This window comes from Miniopterus schreibersii (genome assembly GCF_964146895.1).
Source record: "Miniopterus schreibersii genome assembly, chromosome: X".
Classification (NCBI taxonomy): Eukaryota; Metazoa; Chordata; class Mammalia; order Chiroptera; family Miniopteridae; genus Miniopterus; species Miniopterus schreibersii.
Genome location: NC_138104.1, coordinates 66,371,958 through 66,394,916, shown reverse-complemented (window position 1 = coordinate 66,394,916; position 22,959 = coordinate 66,371,958). Strand labels below are relative to the sequence as shown.

The 22,959-nt window shown below is 46.2% G+C and overlaps 1 protein-coding gene across 1 annotated transcript; it reads right to left on the bottom strand.

Moving 5' to 3' along the window:
* Positions 1–9,755: 9,755 nt before the first annotated feature.
* Positions 9,756–15,586, bottom strand: FATE1 (fetal and adult testis expressed 1; the record flags this gene model as incomplete). Its single annotated transcript, XM_081125390.1, has 5 exons — positions 9,756–9,887; positions 10,644–10,722; positions 11,111–11,217; positions 14,314–14,441; positions 15,481–15,586. The coding sequence occupies 5 exons, from the start codon at positions 15,584–15,586 to the stop codon at positions 9,756–9,758; spliced, it is 552 nt and encodes a 183-aa protein (XP_080981516.1).
* Positions 15,587–22,959: the final 7,373 nt, after the last annotated feature.

Below are 22,959 nucleotides of genomic sequence, written 5' to 3'. Positions count from 1 at the left end.
CATATAGCCAAGAATAGAAACAAAAGCAACTAACTTCTAGTTTGTGGCTCTTTCAAATGTTCACTGCTGTCCAGTGTTTTGTTTTGTTTTTTCCACTCATGTAGTCCATACATATTCCCAAGGCACCTGTTGTGCACCAGGTAAGTGCTAAACTCTGAGGTTAGGGAGATGAATCTGGCAGTTTCTGACCTCAGTGTTGTTCCCAGAATAAAAGAAAACAGCCAGGAATGCAATTCATCCTGAGTCACGTGTTTGTCCATATCTATTCTGTTTTTCAGTAGCATTTGATACAATTTATCCACTCTCTCCTTCTTGAAATAATGGGTTCCCTCTCCTGGTTTTCTGCTTCCCTCACTGGACACTTTCATAGTGTCCTCTGAAGAAGCCCCCTCCTCTTTCCTAACTGTAAAGTTTGGAGTGTCCTGAGCTCAGTGTTTGGATGGAATCCTTACCTTATATATCTTCATTTCCTCATCCAGTCCTGTGGCTTCAAACACAGCTGTATGCTGATGACTTGCAAATTTATAACAGTAGCCCAGCCTCTCCCCTGAACTCCAGTTTGCCTCCCTGACATTACCTCTAGTATGGTGCATAGGTCTCAGGCTGAATATGTCTAAAATTGGGCTCTTAATCTTCCCCTCCAAACTTTATCCTCCCATACTCATCTGCATCTTAGCAAAGGCACTGTCATTCTCCCAGCTTTTGAGGTTTTTTAGTCAAAAACCTCAAAGCCATCCTTTACTCCTCTCTTTCTTTTATATCCCCACACTCTACCTATGCAAATTATGTGAACTCTAACTTCAAAACACACCCTGTATCCAATCACTTTTCACTATCTCTACCATTAACACCTTAGTCCAAAATACCACCTTTTCTCATTTGCCTGGCACATGGTACATGTTCAATAAGTAAGTTTTTCATGAATAGTCAATGCACCTTTCCAAGATGATTACTTCCTCTCTTTCTACTTCCATTTACTCAGGTTAGGCCTCCACTATATCAATTAATTTATTCTAAAGGAATATATAACACTTCTGCATCTGGATAAGATGGAGTAACAGGGGCCAGATACACTCTCCAGAATAAAATAGCCAAACTTAAGCAAACTATATGAAACATCAGTTTTCAAGACATTAGACATTAGGCAACAGTGACCAGTGATCCCTAAGAAACAGAAAGCAAATGAGGTGATCCATACAATTGCTCCAGATTATTCTCTCATGAATGTTTCCAAGCCATGGCACAAGAAGGGGAAACTCAGGTGGAGCCTGACAGATTCCCTAGGTTGAGAAGACAGAGAAGAGAGATGCACAGAGAGAGAATGCTGGAGATCTGCAGAGTCCTTCTCAAGTATTCAGCCAAGTACTTACCAGTGCACACTATGAGGAAGCTATCCATGTTTGGGAAAAGAGCTATCCCCCAAAAATAGAGCTTATAGTCCCCATCCTTAACACAAGGCTTGAAATAGTGCCTGATGCTACCAACTAGACTGGAAAACTTAATGATTCACTGGGAATTGGGTAGTGTATCCAGAAGTGCCTTGCATCTATAATGGGGACAAATCTCAAAATCTTAAAATTGTTTTTATTTTTATTTAAATTTTATTGACTTTTAAAAATAGAAGGGAGACGGGGGGAGAGAGAGAGAGATAGAACACAATAAAACTACCCAAAATGAAGCACAGAGAGAAAAGCAAATCAGAAAAAGAAAGAGCAAACATCAGCAAATTCTGGCACAACTTTAAATGCTTTAACATAGGTGTAGCTGAAGTTCTCAAAAGATGGGGGAGAGAGAAGATATTTGAAAAAATAATGACCAAATGCCTTGGCTGGGTGGTTCAGTAGGTTAGAGCATCATCCCTTATACCAAAAATGTTGCAGGTTTGATTCCTGGTCAAGGCACATAACTATGTTGTTGGTTTGATCCATGATTGGGGCATGTATGGGAGGCAACTGATCTCTCTCACTTTCTCTCTCCGTCTCTCTCTCCCTCCCTCTCTCTCTCTCTCTCTCTCTCTCTCTCTCTCTCTCTATCTCTCTTTCTCTCTCTTTCTCTCTCTCTCTCTCCCAAATCAATAAACATATCCTCAGGTGAGGATTAAAAAACGAAAAGAAAAAATAATCATCGCCAAAGGTTTTCCAAATTTGATGAAATTCAATAACACTCAATAACACTCAAGCACAGTAAACATGAAGAAAACTACACCAAGGTACATTATAATCAAATTGCACAAATTCATTGCCAACAGGAAAATTTTAAAAGTAGCCAGAGAAAGAAAACACAGTATGTACAGTCACAAAAATAAGGAGGACATCAAATATCCAGTAACAAAGGTGAGGATGACAGCAGCACCTTTCTGCTGAGCTTCAGGCTTTCCTTCCAACTTCCAACTGGGCATTACACTCTGGCTGCCCTTTGTCAGGCACAACTTACCTTGTCCCCAATCACACTGAATTCATCATTACCATTGGCCCTTAGACATTTGTGACAGACTGAGACTTTAAACCTTTGGCTTCTGGCCTTCAGGATGGCTTGACACTCAAACATCTCCCTGAAGAGTATGTCCATGTTCATTCAGCCTGTGCACAGCTTCTTGCCAACTTCCCCATGGTCCTGGGGTGAAACCTCAGTCCAGACTATGCCACCCCTCTTGCCATCACCCTTCTGCACTAGAGTATGCACTGCCTGAGGGCAAGTATCAGCTTCTGCATTATTATATACTGCATCCTCACATAGCAGTGGGGCTGGCTCCTGGGGAGCACTCCTCTATACATATTGTTGGAAGGAAGAAAGAAGGAAAGGAGGGAGGGTGGAAAGAAGGGAGTAAGGGAGGGAGGAAAGAATACATAAAGGTTAGACCTTGGTGCAGTTCTGAGAAATCTCAGAAGACAGAGTTGCTAATAGGAGAGACTAGCTCCAGTGGGTCTTTCCAGAGGGAACATGAAACCTTCCAGGTGGCCAGGTAATCCAGCTTTCTTTTATACTCCAGGTCTTCCTGGCCTCAGATTCAAGTTAACTTCAGCCAAAGTTTTTCCAATGTGATTGGGAAGGGAACTCTTCCATAACTAGAAGTCTAAAGAGGCAGGCTCCAAGTCTCATCCAGAAACTAGTTCCCCAGATATTCAATTCTGGCCATTGCAGTGGAAAAATTCCTCGGCAGCAGGCCAAGGGGAGGGTCATGCACATCATGGGTGGCAGGGCATAGGGTAGGCAGGCAGAAAATCAGGGATGTGGGCAGGCAGGCAGATAGCAGAAAGGAGAGGGAAGTGGAAGCTTGATCTTGGGGGTGAGGGGAAACTTCTTATTTATTGAGTAGCTCCCACATGCTAAGTTAACCATTTAATCCTCACAACAACCTGAGAAGGTTGATACTGTTGTTATCCCCATTGCAGAGATTCACAGGCAAGCAATCTGGTTTCAAAACTATACTCAGCCACAGGCCCAGCCTGGCAGGTGAACAGAGCCAGGGACTTGGACAATAGGGAAAAGAAAGTTAGGTCAGAACTGCACCAGGCTCAGCAGGCTCTTGGGGCTGACTTTTGAGTGTGGAGCTGAAGCTGCAACGACCTCCTTGTGTCCCAGGCCAGGGAGACAGTTGGAGGGGGCCCAGCCATGGAAGAGGGTTTCAGGGGCTGAGGGTAGGCAACCCCAAGCTGGAGATGAAGAGAGTACTTGGCACTCACTAGGCAGACAGTGGGTCCTAGATGCTGATTCACCTTTTACTATAATCAGACACTTTGAAGTCAGGCTTCATCCTAGCACCTTTATGAAATAGATGCTTGAGAACTATTTGTTGAGTAAATAAATGAAATCTCCAGTGGGACACAGAGGCCTGGCAGGCCAGTGTGGTCAGTCACTACTTTGACAAAGAGCTGGAGCCTCTACTGCAGACACCATTACATCAAAAACTTGCCATGGCTGGGCTTCTTTTGCCAAGGGAGGCTTCATTTCTTTACAAAGATAGGACCACAGCAGTATATCTGACATCAGCCATATTTAGTTCATACCCCAGGGGAGGCCCCTCCTAGGGGGACAGGCCAGATCCCAGCCCCTGCTCCTTTCACTGAGAAACTCCTGTGCTCTACATCCTCAGGTGCTCAGGGGCCATCTCTATTTCCTGGAGGCAGTCACTGGGCCCCTGAACTCAAGATATCCCAAACTGACATGACCTTCTGACCTCAGCTCCAGCTCCTATCTTCCCAATGCCTTATCTCAAGAAAAACACCTCTCTCCCACATGTGCTCAATCCAGAAACATGGGACTCATCCTTGATACCCTCACCTAAGCCTCAAATCGTGTTGGCTCTTCTGCTGAAATCTGTTTCCATTACTTTCTTCCCTGTCCATCCTGAATGCTGCTGCCTTAGGCCTGGCCTCAACTCTTGTCAAAATGTTCTGACTCATTGTCTCTTAGCCTTCAGATCCCCAGCCCTTCCTCTTACGTACGTGAGTTCAGTGAGTCCACACCTGGATCTGTCTGTCACTCCTGCTTCGAATACCAACGGACAGATGCCCTCATTCTAGAAATAAACTTTCTCAAGGCAGGAACTTGTCTGGGTGTTTTAGTCATTAATCCCCAGAGCTTAGCCCAGTGTCAAGCAGTACATAATTTGGCAAGTGAATGAATGAATGCATTCCTTAAATTTTCTCTGCATTTTCCCAAATCCACACCTTGTTTCATGTCCACTTTCCCCCACTTTATTTGTATCACAGATTTATCATGTTCTGACAATTATTTACTTGCTTATTATCTGTCTTCCACAAGATGGTAACATCCATATGAGCAGAGACCGGGTGTGACTTGTTCTGTGCTGAGTCCCAAGACTAAGGATAGTGTCAGGTACTTGTTGAATGGATGGAGATGTCATCTACATGATACATTCTAAATTTTGCACTTAGGCATTCAACTCCCTTCTAGATCATCCTAGACTTATCTTTGGAGTCTCATCTCCTATAGGATCACATCATGTTGGAGCCTGGTGGGGTGTGGCCAGGGCTGGTCCTGGAAGTTCTGAGGCCATCAGGGCACCTGAGGACCAATCAGGTACACATCTTGTCAGCCACAGTTGGGGCTCAACTCAAAGTACATGTGCCCAATCCAAGCATTCAGTGTCTCTCCCTCTGGAGAAGGCAGCCATCACCCTGGGAGCTTCCATTTTACAAATGTTAAGGGCTTTGCCCATGCTCTTCCAAGAGCAGGGCCCAGAATTGGCAGGAGGTCTAGAAAATAAGCTATCCCAGCACTGACTGTTTCCTATGGCCTCTGTATGACATGGATGGAGTCAACATTTGCTGGTCTGGGCTCAAGTGGAGATGGAGGTCAAGCTCAATTGCATAGCCAAAATGGGGAGCCTGTCTCTGTCTCATGCTTGTTGCCTGGTGCTAGAATCTTCTCTCAGCTAGAAGCTGCAGGTGCATTTGCCCCAGTGGCAGAAGGGGCAGGCTCCTTTAGCCTAAGAGGCCCACAGCAGGTGCTTTTCCTCAAAGTTCTCAGTGCTTCCATCCTCCTATAGCCCCAAGATTTCATTTGGCTGCTTTAACAAGGGACAAAGGTTCTCCACACAGTTACTTTCCCTCAGCAACTTAGGCAGAACAGACACACGAGGGCCCATGTCTAAGCTGGCTCTAGGACCTGCACATTTTCATGAGCTCTAGCCCCGACCCCATAAAAGCCATTGGCTTATGGCTGCAGGAAGATGTCAGGCTTGGTCAGTGGTTGTCTCAGTCCAATGCCAGCCAATTTCCTCACCAATCAGACGGCTTCAGAGGCAGGATGTCCCTGGCCACGGTCAGCATCCGTTGGTCTGTCCAATCAGAGATGAGCCCTTGGAGAATCATTAACACCTGAAGCTTGCAGAGACCACCTGGCACTCCTGTCTTTAGGCCAGTAAGTTCTTTGAACTCCCATGCAGCTAGCAGCCTCCTAGTCACAGAGCTGCCCCACCTTGCCCAATGTCAGCATGGGAGGCTGGCAGTGGACCAGAAGAGCTCATGACCACTGAGGCAAGCTGAAGACCCCGGCCCAGGGTAGCACTTGCTCACTGGAGAAGCTGTTCTGCCTGCTGGCTGGATGGCTGACCTTCTCACTGTGGGCCCTGCACACTCCAAGCTCTCAGCAGATGCTGGATGCTGGACTGCCCAGCTGTAAAAGCTGCTTGTCTGCCCAGACCCAGAAGCCAGCCCCTCCTAAGCTCCCTGAGGAGCCCTCTCTTACATGGAGCATGCATCACTCAGGGCTTTGCGTCTGGGGACTCAAAGCCACAAGCTCACTACTCTCATGCACCTGCCTTCCATCCTTAGTAACAGTCCCAGTCAGCCTACCTGGCCAGAAGACAAGCCAGTGAGAAACCTGGGAGAGAGAAGAGGTACCTGAGATGGGACACGGCTGAGGGGAAATCCATTTCTTTCCCTCCCTGGACTTGGCTTCCTAGAGGGACCAGGTTTGGGGAAAGGAAAGTAGGCAAGATCCCTTGGATGGTGAGTCATTTGTTCCTTTTGAAGAAGCCAGGATCCTAGGTTGTTCCCAGGTACAACACAGCCCTGCTCTGTGTACCCTCATCTCCCTGACCCACATGCTCACCTTCTTCTGCCTGTCTACCCCCAGCTGCTGGGAAGCCAGCCTGAGACAGAAAACCTGGAATATTGAGTTTCAGCTTCTGCTGGGGCTAGCAAGGGTCTGGGGCCTGCCCAGCAGGGTAGCACAACCACAGGCTTATAGTTTTCACACCTGCACACATGGCTTGGGGGACTGTCCTCTCTCTTAGAAGACTGTGTAAGGCAGCTTATGTGAGACCCTGTGCACAGAGCCTAGGGTACATACAGGTGCACATATCTGCATGTGACAGCAAGAGTTTGCAAGGATGCACACCAAGCCAACCACGGAAGTTAGCTCTGGAGTGGCTTGACACTGTGGGGCAAGGGACTTCGTTAACTACACTTGTAATGTTTACATTTTTCAAGAGGATATCGTCAAATAGGATTTGTGTAGTCCAATATTTTATAAATGTAACATTCTGGCACATAGTACATGCGCCAGAGAAAGTAGTGGTCAGAATTTACTTTTATGTAAAAGGCTTTTCCACAGAGGGCATGCCCTAAAGGCCAGACTTGTATGACCAAGGCAAAGCCAGCTCTCCCTTCAGGGAGGCAATCAGGCCAGAAATTCTCTCTGGGGACCCTGGTTGGAAGCCTTCTGGCCAGCCATTTACTTCTGCTGCATGCTATGGATATGGAAGGCAATAGAAGTTAGCCCCTGCTTTCAAGCAGCTCCTGATCCAATGGGGAGACTAGACTGGCTATATATACCTCTAATACCAAGCCTGGGTAACCCATGGGAATTTTCACAGAGGAGCAATAAACAACATGTTGCAGAAAAACTCCCTCCCATACCCCCAACTATAAATGAGTCCCAGCCTCCCCTCTACTTGTCCATGAGAAAGTTCCAGGCTTGTTGGGAGAGGGTTGACCTCATGCTAGAGAGCTTGGGTAAGGGCCAAGGCAGCGTGGCAGGGAAATAACATCAAAGGGGCAGACAGTTCAGACAGGTAATATCCAGAGAGTCAGGCAGGTGGTGCCAGCTCCCACAATAGTGCCCCTCACAGAACCTTGCAGAGGGGCCTACTGTATATTTCCAAAGCTGTGGTGGAGGCCGGCATGGAGCATCTCTGGCTCTGATTTCCCTCTGGAATACTTTGGAGATGGAGCAGACAGGCAGGGCTAGGAACAGGCAGTCACATGTCATACTGGGTAGAAGAATAGCCAGGGCTCAGGCAAGGGCTCCACCTTAGCTCCCTCAGCCCAGTAGGTATTTCTCCAAGGGACCACCACACTGTTTGCATCTCAGCTAAATTGCTCCCAAGGGTGAATCTTTGTTTCACAACATATTTTCAACCAGACTTTTTCTGCAAACATGTTCTTATCTGTTCACAAAAGTGTACACACATGTCCCAAAGGCAGGCCTTGCCCCAGCCTTCTCTTCCTCTTAGCTTTCCTGTGTGACCCAGCTGAAACAGAAGAATGGGGCAGCTTGAGGAAGGCCACTTGAGAGCAAGCTTCCTGGCATCCTTAGCTCCAGTCAGCTTCACTCTGCTTGGCTTACCTTCCATGTCATCAAAGGCAGTAGGGATTTGGGGATGGTAGCAGGAAGTTATGCTTCCCCTCACTGAAACTGAACATTGGGCTGTTCCTTTTAATTAGTTCCTACACCTTGAGTCTGTCCTCAGGCTGTAGGGAGTGGAGGCATGGACTGCAAGGAGGAACCCCAGTCTTCCTTCTAGCTCTGGTGATTCCAGGGACTCCAGGACCCATTAGGAGGGGGCAGGGAGGTTCCAGGTTCTACCCAGACCTCTTGGTTCTTGGAAGCATTGCAATCCTTAGAGTCAGGAGAGGAGGAACCACTTCATTTTATTGGGCCAAAGAGAACCAAAGAAGGGTGGAGTAGAGGCAAAGCAGGCTTAAGGGCTCAAGTCTCTCTTCTCCTTCCCTTCAGTCTCATACCCTCCCTCTCCTATCTCCTCTCTTCTATCTCCTCTCTCTTCTTTATTCTCTGTCTCTCTGTCTTTCAAACACACGTGTGTGCAGTCATGTCTATTTTACATCTCATGATTAACACACATTCTCTTCTTTATAATGGAGAACTCATGACAAATTTAGGGGGTAGCGAATGGTCTGGTTGACCACAAAAACCAATGAGAATGTTCTGGGTCCCTACTCCCAGGAGCCATGCATTTGTCCATTTGTCCCAAGGAAAGGGACAGCAATTCTTCCAAAGGCCTGCAACTCAGCACACCTGCCCTGTGGTTGGGCCCCAAGCAGTGACACTCTTGTCTCCTCAAGCTTACTCCCACTGCCCTACCTAGCAATCCACCCTGTCTGAGGTGAGCTTCACAGGGCTGTGGACATGGATGAATAAAGTTCAAAGTCCCTCCATGTGGTCTCCCATCCATCTTCCATAGATGAGTTGGGGCCTCATCCCCAGCAAGTCTGTAGGAGGGACTCAAGAAAACACATCCAAGGCCCAGCCCTGACCTGGTCTTGCTGGACAATCTCAGGGCCATGTTCCCCTTCTTTGGACTCAATTTCCTCCTGGGCAAATGAAAAGTTTTCTGGTCCTTCCAGGAGATTTCCTCTGATTGAGTCTCTGCAACACGTGGCCCAGACAAGCTGCTGCAGAAGCACTTCCCTGCAGTCACTTGCTAGCCTGAGCCCAACAGGAAGGACCTGCAAGTCCTGCCCCTAAGAAGGCCCCTGCCTGGGCTGGGAACAGTGGTAGGGGGGAAGGGAGGGGGAATCAGAGCCCCACATGAATCCTAGATTCAAGAAGCTCAGCCACCAGAGTTTACCACTATCACTGAACTTTTATTGAGAATTTTCTCTGTGCAGAGCCGTGTGTACAACGTGAAAGAAAACAGGAAGACATAACCAAGCCCTTGCCACATAGGATGGAACCGAAGGAACAAGATGGTCACCATGGAGTCTTGATGGACAAGCAGGAAGTACCTGCCACTGATGTTACTGTGGCAGTAACCTCTCACCTTCCAAATGGCTGCATCTCAGCCCATTCAGATCTTCCTGCAATTCCCAGCAGCTAAGGCCTCCCCTAGCAGGGGGTCTAACTAGACTTGGAAAATGGCCCTGATGCTGCTGCTGCTGGGAATTGCTGGGAGACATAAGGAGGAAGGCCAAGGGTGGCTCAGGGAAATAAAAGAATAAGGGGAAGGAGGAGAGAGCTCTGTCGGTAGGATGGCAGGTAAAACATCACTGGCGCATCCACAGCCACAGGTTAGCAATGCAGACTGACAGCAGCATGGTGAAGAACACAACTTCCCTCTGGCGTCTGGTGACTTCCTGGTCCTCCAAGGTGTACAGACGCTCATTGATCACTCGCAGCTGCAGAGAAACCAAGAGCAGGCTGGTAAACAAAGCTGTTCTAGGGAAGCCCACAGCCCACCAGTTATAAAACATATGGAGTTAGAATGGGAAGGGGCTTTGTTGCCTTTGGGAGGCCGGCCAAACTGCCTTTGGATAAGAAGCAGCTGAGACCAGGGGCATGGAGTGGGTTGGGCGGCCTGTGTTGGCAGACCCAGCTGCTTTGCACCCTCTTCTGAATGCATCAAGTTGCCTGAATGAAGCCAGCCCTTCCCAGCTGTGCAGGGTGAGCAGGGAAGGGCATTTAATCCTGACGAGGGCTGGTGTGCTGGAAGCAGCAGCACTGGAGTGGAGGCTCCAAGGTAGGGTGACACTCAGGGGACAGAGAGGACCACTAGACTGATAGCCCTCGATGCCCACATCCATGCCCATGACTGCTGCAGTCTCTGCCCACCCAAGAAGACCCCTATCTCAGACCTCAGAGCCATTCTTTCTGCATAAATGCCACCATCCTCTTAGTTTCCCTCTTTGTCATCCTTTTCTCTTCTCTTTAAGGCAGGTTTAAGGCTGGCAGCAAGATTGGACTCGGGAGCCATGGGGATTGAGAGGTAGGGGAGGAGAGCCTGACCGCACTTCAACTGATAGATGGTAAGATGACTGGAATGGCTGTACAATCTCAAGGAGGATGGATTTACCACTGTTGAGGCCCACCTGCCCCCCAAACACCATGATTCTGCTCTGTCCTCCAAGCGAGTCCCCAGCACAGCAGGCTCTCACCTGTTTTCTCATTAGTTCCATCTCCAGTCCATTTACCTCTTCCAGGCCAATCTCTGCAATCATATCTGCCTCTGAGTTGCTGGGAAATAAGAAAAGACAGAAGCCAGAGCTGCTGGTTGTTCCAGGCCAGGCTTGGCAGGAAACACAGGAAGGCTATGAGGGCAAGCGGGTAACATCGGGAGCTTCTCTAGACAGTGACTCTGCCAGCCTCTAGTCCTTCCTTTTTTTTAGTAAGCAGATCCTAGGGCCTGTGGGCTAGGACCTGGCCCAGCCCAGCTGGAGAGCATTTGGAAGGCTTAAATGGGCAAGGGGCAAGAAGGCTCAGGAAGTGTGATGAGGAGGTAACAGGTCTCCAATAATCATGGCCATCTGCCCACAAGCCCCTGACCTGTCTGCTTGCCAAACCCTCTGACCCACCCTGGTCCCTGCCCCAAAAGCTCATCCTGTTCCCTTGCAGGGTTTCTTACCGCTCATAATGGAATCTCATGCTTTGGAAGCCACCAGGATACTCCTGAGGATGAACATCTCCATAGTCTGGTTCTCTTGATATTCTGCGTATTGGCAGCTGCGTACCCTAAGTAAAAGAATGACCAAAGTAACCTCAGCCCCAGCTTAGAAATGTGGCTGCTCCACACTTTGCCCCACACTTTGCCCAAGAGTCACATGGTATCTGATCCTCCAGAATCAGGGGCTTGAAGCTTCATACCATTAGGGGAGCCTGAGAACCTCACAAGTTGGCTGCCTGCCACCACCCCACCCACACCATGATCCTCAGTAGCTCCTGGTCATCTAAGCTGCAGTGAAGGAAAAGCAGTAATAGGGGACCTTGTGTTTTGCCAGCACTGTCACCTGCAGGAATCAGCTGAGTCTCAGCAACCACAGAAGGAGAACAGAAAACATGGATTTTAGAGCCAAGGAAATTGATTCCTAGAGAGGTGACTGCACTTCCCAGAGACACATGGTATCAGAACTCAGGGTAGAAGCCTGGCTACTGGGAAACCATAGCCTCCTTCTCTTTCTCTGGGTCAGCCCAGCCATCTCGATGTCTTTCATTTCTATCCATTTCCTAATGGCTTTCTAGAGTGGATGTCTCTGGGCCAGAGCTCTGGGCCAGGTCTCTCGTGCCTTAAAGAGCCAGTGTGAGCTAGAGGAACAGAGCATGACATACCCACCTGGGTTTGAATCTCAGTTCTGTTTTTCCAGAGCAAGATGAAATATCTCACAAGATGCTTATTTAAAACACACTTATGACATGCTAGGAACCATGTCATCCTCTAAACCCTTACCAATATCAAGCCATTAAATCTTCATCATGACCCTTTGAAACAGGCATTACTATTGCCCCATTTTGAAAGATGAGAACATTGAGACACAAGAGGTCAAATAACTTGCTCACATAGCATAACTGGTAAGTACCTGAGCAGTAATTTGAACCCAGGACATTTTGTTAAAGAGTTTGTGCTCTTAATAAGTACACTGTGATACCTCTCATATTTGACACTTTCCCCTTAAGACTACATTGAAGTGACACTGAAGACAGCAAAATGGTATAAGCCTATAAGAAAGTAGATAATGGTAGAGGCAACAGAGAATGAAAGAGTTCAACAACATTGTAGAATTCAGAAAGTACGAATAAGGAAGATGAAGGTGAATGAAGCAAGCCTCAGTGTGGCTCACAAGCAGATGAGGAGCAGCTGAGGAGGAACCCCCCCCCCCCAATCTGGCAGCGCCCAGAGAGGATCCAGACTCGGAGGCTGCAGGGACACTGGGGTGGTCTTCAGGACCAGGGTGGAAAGAAAAACAGGGGCATTAACTGAAACAGTTAATATACATGGAACAGAGGGTTAGTGACAGGTAGCTAGAGTTTGTTTCTTAGTTGGTGATATCATAGTTTGTTTTAACACATTAATGTAATAAGAATTAATTTAATAACATCTGTATTTCAGTGATAATTTATTTTCATCACCCTTCATTAAACAGGTCTAACTTCAAAAACAATTGTCTTGATTATTTTAGAAAACCTCTATTTAGAATTATATACAGTTTAGAACATAAGAGCTTTATATAAATTTGATGGAGATTAGGAAAATCTATGAACTGCTGAAAGTCCAAGCTCCTCTGTTAATTAATTTTAAAAGTGTTATCTTTATTTTCATGTACTTTTTAAGACACATTACTTTTTCCCCCAGAATCAGCAGAACAGTATTATTATTTTTTGTCCTTTCATGTTTTGGTTCTCTTAGAGGCAGTAATAGTTTCATTGTTTTTCTTTACTCCAAAATAATGGATAAATAGAAGATAAATTTCTTAATTCTAAATGTCTAAATTTATTTCTAAGGTCCATATAATGATTTTATTGTTGTTGTTGTTTTAATCCTTACCTGAAGGTATTTTTTCCATTGCTTTTTATAGAGAGTGGATGGGAGAGAATAAAGAGAGAAACATCGATGTGAGAGAGACACATCAGTTGTTTGCCTCCTGCACCCTTCCTGACCAAGGCCAGGAATGGTGCTTGCAACCTGGGTATGTGCCCTTGGCCAGAATCGAATCCAGGACCCTTCAGTCCGCAGGCCGACACTGTAGCCACTGAACCAAACCAGCTAGGGCTGATTTTACTTTTTAAAAGTGCATTTATTTGGTCCTAACAGGTAACATTAATTAATCCATATGTTATACCATTACCACCACTCCCTCAGTTTTAGGGCCGTAAGTGGCTTGCTGGATGGAGCCTGGTCTGTTGGAGCAGCTTGATTTGGCTTCAGCCTTTGGACACAGGATGCCAATTCAATATGTCTGACTTATTTTTATTCCCAGGAGGTCTCTGACCTGGGAGTTCTTTTTCTGTTTATTCATTGAAGGTTGAATCATTTCAACATTTGTCTTAATCCTTCCCTAGAACAATCAGGTGGTCCTGCTCTCCAACCTTGTTGCCTTTCCCCAGGAACATTTGCAACAGTGTAACAACCATTTTTCTAAAACTTTTCTTTACCCAATGTAGCTAACAGAATTGGCTACAGAAATACTGGACTCAAATGATTCCCTAGAACAAACAGATCTTTCTTCTCTACAAATGAGCTGACTTTTCTCAGTGTCCTTTGCAACAATATGGCCAACATTTTTTTCCCTAGAATGTTTCCTCACCCATGGTGAATGTAGCTTAAAGGATTAGCTACAAAAATGGTCAGATTCCATTGACTGAATTTCCTAACAGCCAGAAAGCATAGGAACCTCACTTGCCTTACCATTGTCTCAACCCTGAGATATATAATTTTTTATTTAAATATATTTGTATTTAAAATATTTCTATTTCTATATATAAGTATAGAAATATAGATATATTAAGATATATAGAAAGCAATATATACTTATTTATTTTTTTAATAAAAGGAAGTGTCATTTCACACAAACTGGAGTTTTGCAGAATAAAGTATATATGTACTCCCCAAGCAATATGTTCTCAGGCATTCTGGACTCTCAAGGTTGAACTCCCAGCCTACCAAAAGATGGCTCTGACCTCTTGCTGGATGTCCCTGTCCTCATTTGCTTGCTTCCTCCTCCTCCCAAGTCAACATCTCACCCTGCACAAACTACCATCATCAGGCTGGAGCCCCTATAGCCAGTACTACCAACCCCAACCCAGCCACCACGTGCCAAGGGCCCCATAGAGTACCACTTTCTTGGGCCGGCAGGCAGTCATATTCCAAATGCGTTGGCCTGCAGCAGAGCCAGCATCCTTTGATTCCAACTTCTGTCGCCGCTGAGAGATACCCAGGGACCGGGGTCCATGCTCTATTATTTCTGGGGAGAAGAACAAAGGCCCCAAGAATACCCGTAGAGGCTTTACCAAGGCTTCCTGGGCATAGGACACACCAGAAAGAGTTTGGGTCTCAAAACTTCTTAGGAATCACTCAACATCCATTCACTGCTGTCCACTGGCCAACCCCAGGTCCCAGTTTGTTCATCTGTTCAACAGATTGGCAAGTATTTACTGAGGGTCAAGTTCTGAGGTAAGTTACTGGGGAGAGAGCAATGACCAAGAGACAAGATCGCAGCAATCAAGAAACTGACTATCTGTGCATATACAAGAGGAATAAGGGGGCAAAACAGAAAACAAGCCATCACTTTAAGTTCAAATCAAGAGACATATGTGTCCAAAATGATAAAAACAGGCTAACATGACAGAAGGAAGGAGCTACTTCTGGAAAAGTAAAAAACAACATTGAGATAGAGACCCAAACAAGAAAAAAAAGTCAGCCATGGAAAATCTAAGGAAACAGCATTCCTGAAAGAAGGAACAGCTAGCACATGGGCTGTGAGGAAGAACCAGTCTTGGGGTAGTATAAAAACAAACATAAGTTCAGTGTAGACTGGGTCACCATGCCACAGCATGAGATATGTTGAGAAGGTGACTTTGATCATATCTTGTAGATCATGGTAAGGAGTTTAGATTTCACTCTAAAGGGCAGGAGAAGGCACTGGAGAGTTAAGAAAGAGAATTGACCTGATTGCTCTTATAAATTAAGCCCTCTGAATGTTTTGCAGTAGATACAGTGGTGGCTTGGATGAAGGAGAGGCGAAGGGACCAAACATATTTGTCCCACCCTCCTCCCTCATGGATTGTAAAATGTTCACATCAATCCCTTTACCCCCAGCTCTCTGTCACTCAAGCCACAATACATGTATATACATACCAAAGCACAGTCACATATACCCACACATGCATTCAAACATATACATGCATATATATGAGTGTCTGCCCAGCCACACAAACACTTCCTCCATCACACATGCACAGGTGCAGACACCTGAGGGAAGGGACATTTCAGGGGATCCTCACCTGCTATAACCAGGTGCTCTTGACTTTGCCCATAGTTTCCAGGAACCAGATCTTCATCCATGGACATTTCTATCTCTTCCTTGATGTTAGGGGGGCCTCCTGCCATCACAACCAGCTGTTCACTTGTAAGCTACACCCAGGAATGGACAGGGAGCAAGGCAGAGAGGAAGCACTCAGAAAAGCAGCCCTTCAAAGGGTCAGAACTCAAGAAAATATATCCTGACATAGGGGTGGAGCCAGAGTTCCATTTGGACTCAAACATTGGACCAGCACCTTCTGTTCCTGCTGTATCTTGTTGGCTGTGTCCGTGGCCTTCTCCCTGCTACTCTGTAAGCAACATAGGAGAAGAGATAAGGCCCAGAACTTTTGCCTGTGAGAACTTCCCTGGCTCTCAGGCCATCTGATTTGACTGTATTGGGGTGCAAGTGGGGCTCACCTTCCATAATTTCTAGAGAGAGGCAAGGACTGGCACAGGACCCCAGAGTCAATCAGTGGCCAAAGCAGGGTTAGATCCCAGGCCATGTCTTCTGAAAGCTCAACTCTGGTTAGAGGCATCCTCTGGAGGTATCCTCTGCAGAGCATATCCTGCCTCCCCCATTACATAGTTCCCAGGCAGGGGAGATGGTCTTTGGATGCCCTGAGTCAGCCTGTGCAGGAACAATGAGAACCAAAGGAGAGAAAAGCAGAGGAGGAGGGACCTGCTTGTCAGCACTGGAGCCTCTGGGGTTTCCAGACCCTGCACAGCTCTGATCTAAGTTCAAATTCTCCCTTAGCTTCTTTACTGATTAGAACACTGTGAAGTTGTGGCCACTGGAAACCTTTACAGTCCCCAGTTATTCCATCAAACACTAGTCTGGATATTGTTGTGAAGATATTTTATAGCTGTGATTAATATTTGCAGTCAGTGGACTTTAAGAAGACTACTAACCTTTGATAATGTGGGTTGGCCTCATCCAATCAGTTGGAAGGCCTTAAAAGCATACACTGAGGTTACCTAGAGAAGAAATTCTGTCTCAAGACTTCAGCATCAACCTCTGCTTAAGATTCCAGCCTGCTGGCCTTCCCTGCAAATTTTGGACTTGCCTAGCCCCACAATGGTATGAATCAATTTCTTAAAGTAAATTTCTATATACATACACATACACATGTGCATATATATTCATTCATCTTATTGGTTCATTTTCTCTGAGAACCCTTGGATGATACGACCACCAAAGGCTCTATGGGTCAGCCTTTGGGAACTTTCAGCTCTTCAGAACATCTCCAAAGCTTAGGGGAAGAGGAGGCTATTTGTTTGTTTGTTTGATATATTGTTGACAGTATTACAGATGTCCCCCATTTCCTCCCTTTCTCCCCTCCACCCAGTCCCTGCCCCACCCCAGGCCTTCACCACACTATTGCCTGTGTCCATGGGCTATGCATATGTGTATATAAATTCTTAGGTTAATCTCTTCCTGTCCCCCTCACCCCTGTCAACTCTGCTCCAGAGAGATTGGTCCCAGAGCTAGACAGTTGGGGCCAGGGACGGCAACAGGCAGCCAAGATTTCACCACCTTCTCTAAGCAAGTTTTGGAGCAGAGCTGACATAAGCCCTACCTGCATTCCTGAGGGCCCTTGAAGGAGCCTTTCCTATCTCCAGCAGAGCAACTGTCATGAAATCTGAGCTTTCTATGGGCACCTTAGGGGCAGAGAAGTGTACTCTGTGGGACTCAGGAGCTTGGGAAACAGGAGCCATGGGTTTCTGCCAGACCAGGCTTGCCAGATTGAGAAAATAAAAATACAGGATGTCAACTGAATTTGAATCTCAAATAAACAATAAATAATTCTTTTTAGTGTAAAATGCTCCATGCAACATTTGAGACGTCTTACTAAAATTATTCACAGTTTATCTGACATTCACATTTATCTGGGTATCTGGATTTTATCTGGCAACCCTATGCTCTGTCCATCCTCACCACGATCTCAATATTTGAGCTTGAGCAAGTCTTTCCTTTCTTGGGGCCTGAATCTCCTCATTGGATGGTAAAGTTAACAATCCTCTCCCTACAGGGTGGCTGGATTGGGAGAACACTGAAGTCAGCAGAGTTGAAATAGTGTGGATAGGCACAAGCAAGACTTTGCATTATTAACTTCAGATCAGATTATCTTCTGACTGCCAACTGGTCTTGATCAGTTGGGGCTTCCTGGGCACTGGAGCACTAGGTCAGGTGCATGCAGAAGCACTGACTCCTGGTGGCAAAAGAATCCACTACCTAAAGCCAAGCAAAATGGGTGGGGAAACTTCCCTTCCAACCTCCCAATGAGACCCAGAAACCCTGACATTTCACCTTGGGCACCAAGGATGGCTGGGGTGTGGGAAACAAAATTTGCATGCTGTTTCTTTCTCACTTTTTTTTTTTTTTTGGTGGGGGAGATTTATGTTGGAGAAGAGCATGTACATAAGAGGTGAACTGCTGCAGGCAAGCTGTCCAGAGAGTGCAAAGGATATGTGGCTTCTTTAAGGGCAGACAGAGGAAAGGTCTTGAATTTTTTCCTTAATATGTCTCTACAGCAGGCTAAACTTTTCCCTCTATCATAATTTTCTTCTGAAATTGCCCCAAATTCTCATTCCAAACACTCTGAAAACCCCCCACTTTCTCATATGTCAGCCTTGGGGGCCTGAAGGACTAGAGTATCCAGAGAACAGAGAGATTTGCCAAACCTTATGGGGACCAGGAGAATGGCCCATGGCCAAGTGTAAGTGATGGGCTGCAGTGACCTGGACCCCTGTGGAAAGCCCCCAGTGGAGAGGGCCAGGGACCCAAAGCTCTTACCACCTCAGAAGTTAGACAGATACTTCTGGGAAGGGGAGGGTGGGAATCTAGAGAACATCTGGCTTAAGTGTGTGTGTGTATGTTTGCCATGTTTTACACAAATGAGATCATACATTTGAGATACATGTTATTCTGCAACTTACTTTAAGTGCACTGTGTCCCTTGGGGAATCTTCCATGTCAAAAGAAATGTACCTCACATCTTTTAAACACAGCACAGAATTTTGCTGCACAGCTGCACCACAGTTTATTGATCTGCTCATGGACATTTTGGATGTCTAGAGCTTTTCACTTTTATAAACAATGTTGCAGTCAGCTTTACTGCCCATTCCTCTGCATACATGGGTACATGATTTTGTAGAGTAAGTGCTTAGAAGAGGTATTGTGGGGTCCTAGGATATGTGTGTTGACAATTTTGACTGATATTGACTGATATTATCAATGTTCCCTCTGAAGAGACTGCACCAAGTGAGACCTCACCGAAGGAAGAAAGTGCTAGATTCTTCATAGCATTATCAATATACTGTATTATAAAATTTTCTAAAAGGCATCATTATGATGGGTGAAAAATGATAGCTATTGCATTGTTGCTTTAATTTATATTTCTTTAATTATGAATAAACCTGAGCAATTTTTCATATGCTTATTGATCTTCTCTGTTCCTTTTCTGTGAATGTCTGCTGGAGGGCTTGGATCTTTACTGAAATAAAAGCACCTTTATTAACAGAAAGGGATGGGGGCAAAAGCTCTCTCTCCATTCAAGCTAAGCATCTCCAAAGAAAACATATCATAATCTTCCCTAAAGGTGTTCGTGAGCACAGAGCCTCTACTGGGGACCAAACAAACACAATTAATTGCATCCAAGTTTGTGCTGAAATCTAGAGGGCATCCAGCCACCCACAGAACAGGTGTGCAACACAGGCAGGTGTTGCCTTCCTATCTGTCTGCCCTTGTCTTGTGTCTGTCTCTCTGCCTGCCCCACCACATGTGTCCACCACTGGCCTCTTCCAGCTGCTTAACCAGCCATGTACTCTATTCAGATTCTCTAACAGCTTGAGGTCTGATGGCCTGTGTGCTACCTTGCAAGCAGTAGTGGTAGTTGACAAGGACCCAGGCCCAGGGTCAGCACACCTGGGAGTTACTTCTAGTTCTGACACTGAGTCACCTTAGGCAAGTTGTTTCCCCTGCTCTGAGCCTCAGATCCCCACCTTCATATGGAAGATTGGGCTAAAGAAAGAAAGAAAGAAAGAGAGAAAGGAAGAAAGAGAGAAGGAAGGAAGGAAGGAAGGAAGGAAGGAAGGAAGGAAGGAAGGAAGGAAGGAAGGAAGGAAGGAAGGGAGGGAGGGAGGGAGGGAGGGAGGGAGGGAGGGAGGGAGGGAGGGAGGGAGGGAGGGAGGGAGGGAGTAAGGAAGGAAAAGGAAAGGAAGAAAGGAAGAAAGAAAGAAGAAAGAAAGAAAGAAAGAGAGAGAGAGAGAGAGAGAGAGAAAGAAAGAAAGAAAGAAAGAAAGAAAGAAAGAAAGAAAGAAAGAAAGAAAGAAAGAAAGAAAGAAAGAAAGAAAGAAAGAAAGAAAGAAAGAGAAAGAGAAAAAGAGAAAGGAATTTAAAAAGCCAATGGGCATGATTGTCTGCTGCCTCCTCTTCATAGAGCCCCATCTCAGGCAGCTATAATCCCAAACCCAAGCAAGAAAATCGGATTTTGGCTACAAACCCAGATTTCCTTGGCAACTGGGAGCTTCCTCTCCACTTGATAATAAAACTTATGAATCTGTAAACAATTTTCCTTCCTGCTCCTGGAAGGAGCTAGTCCTGAGGTCATCCCTGGAGCCCCAGGCCCTCCCCCAGCCAGAGGGGAAGGGGAAGGGGGACTACCAGAGCCTTGCAGTTATCTTATTTCCTTAAAGAGACAGGAAGGACAGAGGAGCAAACTTCAGGGACTGAGCTGGCTAGGAAAGGAGGGTCACCTCATGAGCAGAAAGAAGGAAATAAGTGGCAGGACCTTGGGTAGCCCTTGGAACCCACCCCTCATGGGAACAAGGCAACCAGCAGGAGGTTACAGGGGACATTTAGATTTCCAAGTGTGGGCTGCTCTCATTCAATATGGCTGTTTTGAATCAAAACTGACTGAGTGCCAGACACTGGAAATAAGGACAGGGTCCCTATCCTCATGGACCTCATGCTCTAGAGGGCAGATAGAAACACATGAGTTGGCAGAAAGTCCATGGATCTGTGAGGGCATTAGCAGGGTTTGTTTTTGTGGTGGCCCTGTCCTTCGTCCTGCCACCTACTGTCTCCTTAGGAGTGTGATGATTCCCTAGAACTTTATCAACCTAAGAGGAAGGGCCTGACCATTTTCCCTAGCACCTGCAGCCTCTGACTGCACACCTCCAGGATAACTCACTACCTCTCAAGGGGGCTCAGATTGGTAGAAAAGTCTTCTCCAAGTTGGGTGGAAATGCTGGCCATGTCTAGCTGATGCTTCTGCTTCTCCTTCTTCTTCTCTGCTAGCCCAAGAATTTCTTCCCCCAAAAGCTGGCAGCAACTTTGGAAACTCAGAGGGGTTTAGTCACTTGTCTATTTGGTCAATTTTGCCCATGTACAGGGAAGTAAGCGGGGAAGGAACTCTTTCCTGGCCCCCAGGGAGGGGATTGGACAAGGTGACTTTGAAGAGCCCTCAACTTTGCCTGTGGGGTGACTCCTCAGGTCGAAATGCATCTGCTTTTTATTGTTTTCATACCCAGTGGCTGAAATGTGATGTGTATGTAAAATTCAGGAGAATCAGAGGCCAAAGGAAAGTGGCCAACAATAATGAAGAGGTGGAAAAAGTGGTGCAAAGTCTCAGACACTGACCACCTCAAAAGCACAAGCAGCAGCCTCCACTCTGAGCTGGATAAAGACATGGAGGAGAGGAGTAGCAGGCCTGAGAAGCTGCTTGTTTTTTCAGACAAGAAACTAGTGACAAGCTTATGAAGCAGACACTCTTCTCAGTATCCCATATTTTACGGATGGACCAGCTGGTGCTCAGAGAGGGCTGGGAGATGACTCAGTTCACTTAGCAATTCAGTGGCAAGGCTTCTATGTAAACCGATGTCTTCAGACTGGCAATCCAAGGTCCTTGCTAAAACAGGGGGAGGTCCCAGGGAGGAATTGGCTCAAGAGAATTTCAGTAAACATCCTCCTGACCTATCTCACTCTAACATGCCTTCACCCCTATAAGACAGAGCCAGCAGGCACACCAGGAGGGTGAGGTGAATCAGAGCCTAGTTCTACAGTCCTAGAGGCCCTTCCCTTCATCATGGAATTTGAGTCCTAGCTTCTCACTTAGCTGGGTGACACCAGACAATGTACCTCAGTGATCCTGCCTAGAAAAAACAGGTTAGGGCTCATGGAATGTGAAGCACTCAGCTCCTAGCAGAGCTAGTGCTTAAAGTCCAAGCTTCTAGGATTTTCCCACAGTCAACAAGGCCTTCTGACTCACCCTTTGCAAAAGACAAGCTGTCCATGCCACTAGCAAGGCTGGTGGCTCCAGCTCCAACTCTATCAGTGATCTCTCTGCATTCTTCTGGGCCTTCAGCTCCTCACCTCTCCAGGATGATTCAATTTGGCATGGAAATATTGTCACATCTTTCCCAGCACCTTGTCGGTTTCTCTCACCCCTGTCTGTCTCCCCTGTGGACTGCCTGACTTGTGGTAGGAGCTCATTGAATAGTTGCTTAATTTAAGTGACCTGAATATTAAAACAAACAAACAAAAACCTGTCCTTACTCATGCGACTGTCCTCCCTTAACACCCTGATAGTCACCCTCCCATGCATACTGTCTCCATTCTTTCATCTCCCAAATGTTCCTCTCCTCATTCGAGTCTGACTTTTTCATCCATCACTCAGCTGAAATCACCCAGGTCAAGGTCACCAATGACCCCCTGGCAGCCAGATCCAATGAATCCGCTTCACTCTTCGTTATTTGACTACTTGGAAGCATTTCATATCATTGTCTTCTCTCTCCATCTAGAAAGACTTTACTCCCTTGGTTTCCAGGACTCCATACTCCCATAGTTTCCCCCCACCCACCACACCGCCCCCAGCAGATATAAAAATCCTCGATGATCAAGTACCTTATACAAAATGGCGAAGAACAATGCATATAATCAGCCCTCCATATCCATGGATTCTAAGCTGCAGATCAAAAATACTGTTTTTGATCCTAGGTTGGTTGAATATGCAAATGCAAAACCTGGGGATATGGAGGGCTGACTGTTTATTTATTGAAAATCTTCTGTATATAAGTGGACTCATAGTCTAAACCCATGTTGTTCAAAGGTCAACAGCAAATAGATATACCTATATATCTCTGTTTAATCTCTCTTTCTACACACACACACACACACACACACACACACACACATCCTATTGATTCTGTGTCTCTGTGGTGCCCTAATACAACCTCTTAAATACATAATTCAGTGTTTGAGCAAAAATCTTCTCAGTAGTCTACTTCTCTCTGTCTCTTCTGTTACCAACCTAGCCAATCCCATCAGCATCTCTTGCTTGGATGACTGCAATAGCTTCCTACTTTATCTCTCTGATCCCATCATGGTCCCTTTAGTCCATTCTTCACACAGTAGGTAAAGAGGTTGTTTTAAATATAACATGCCTGGTCATGCCACCTTGC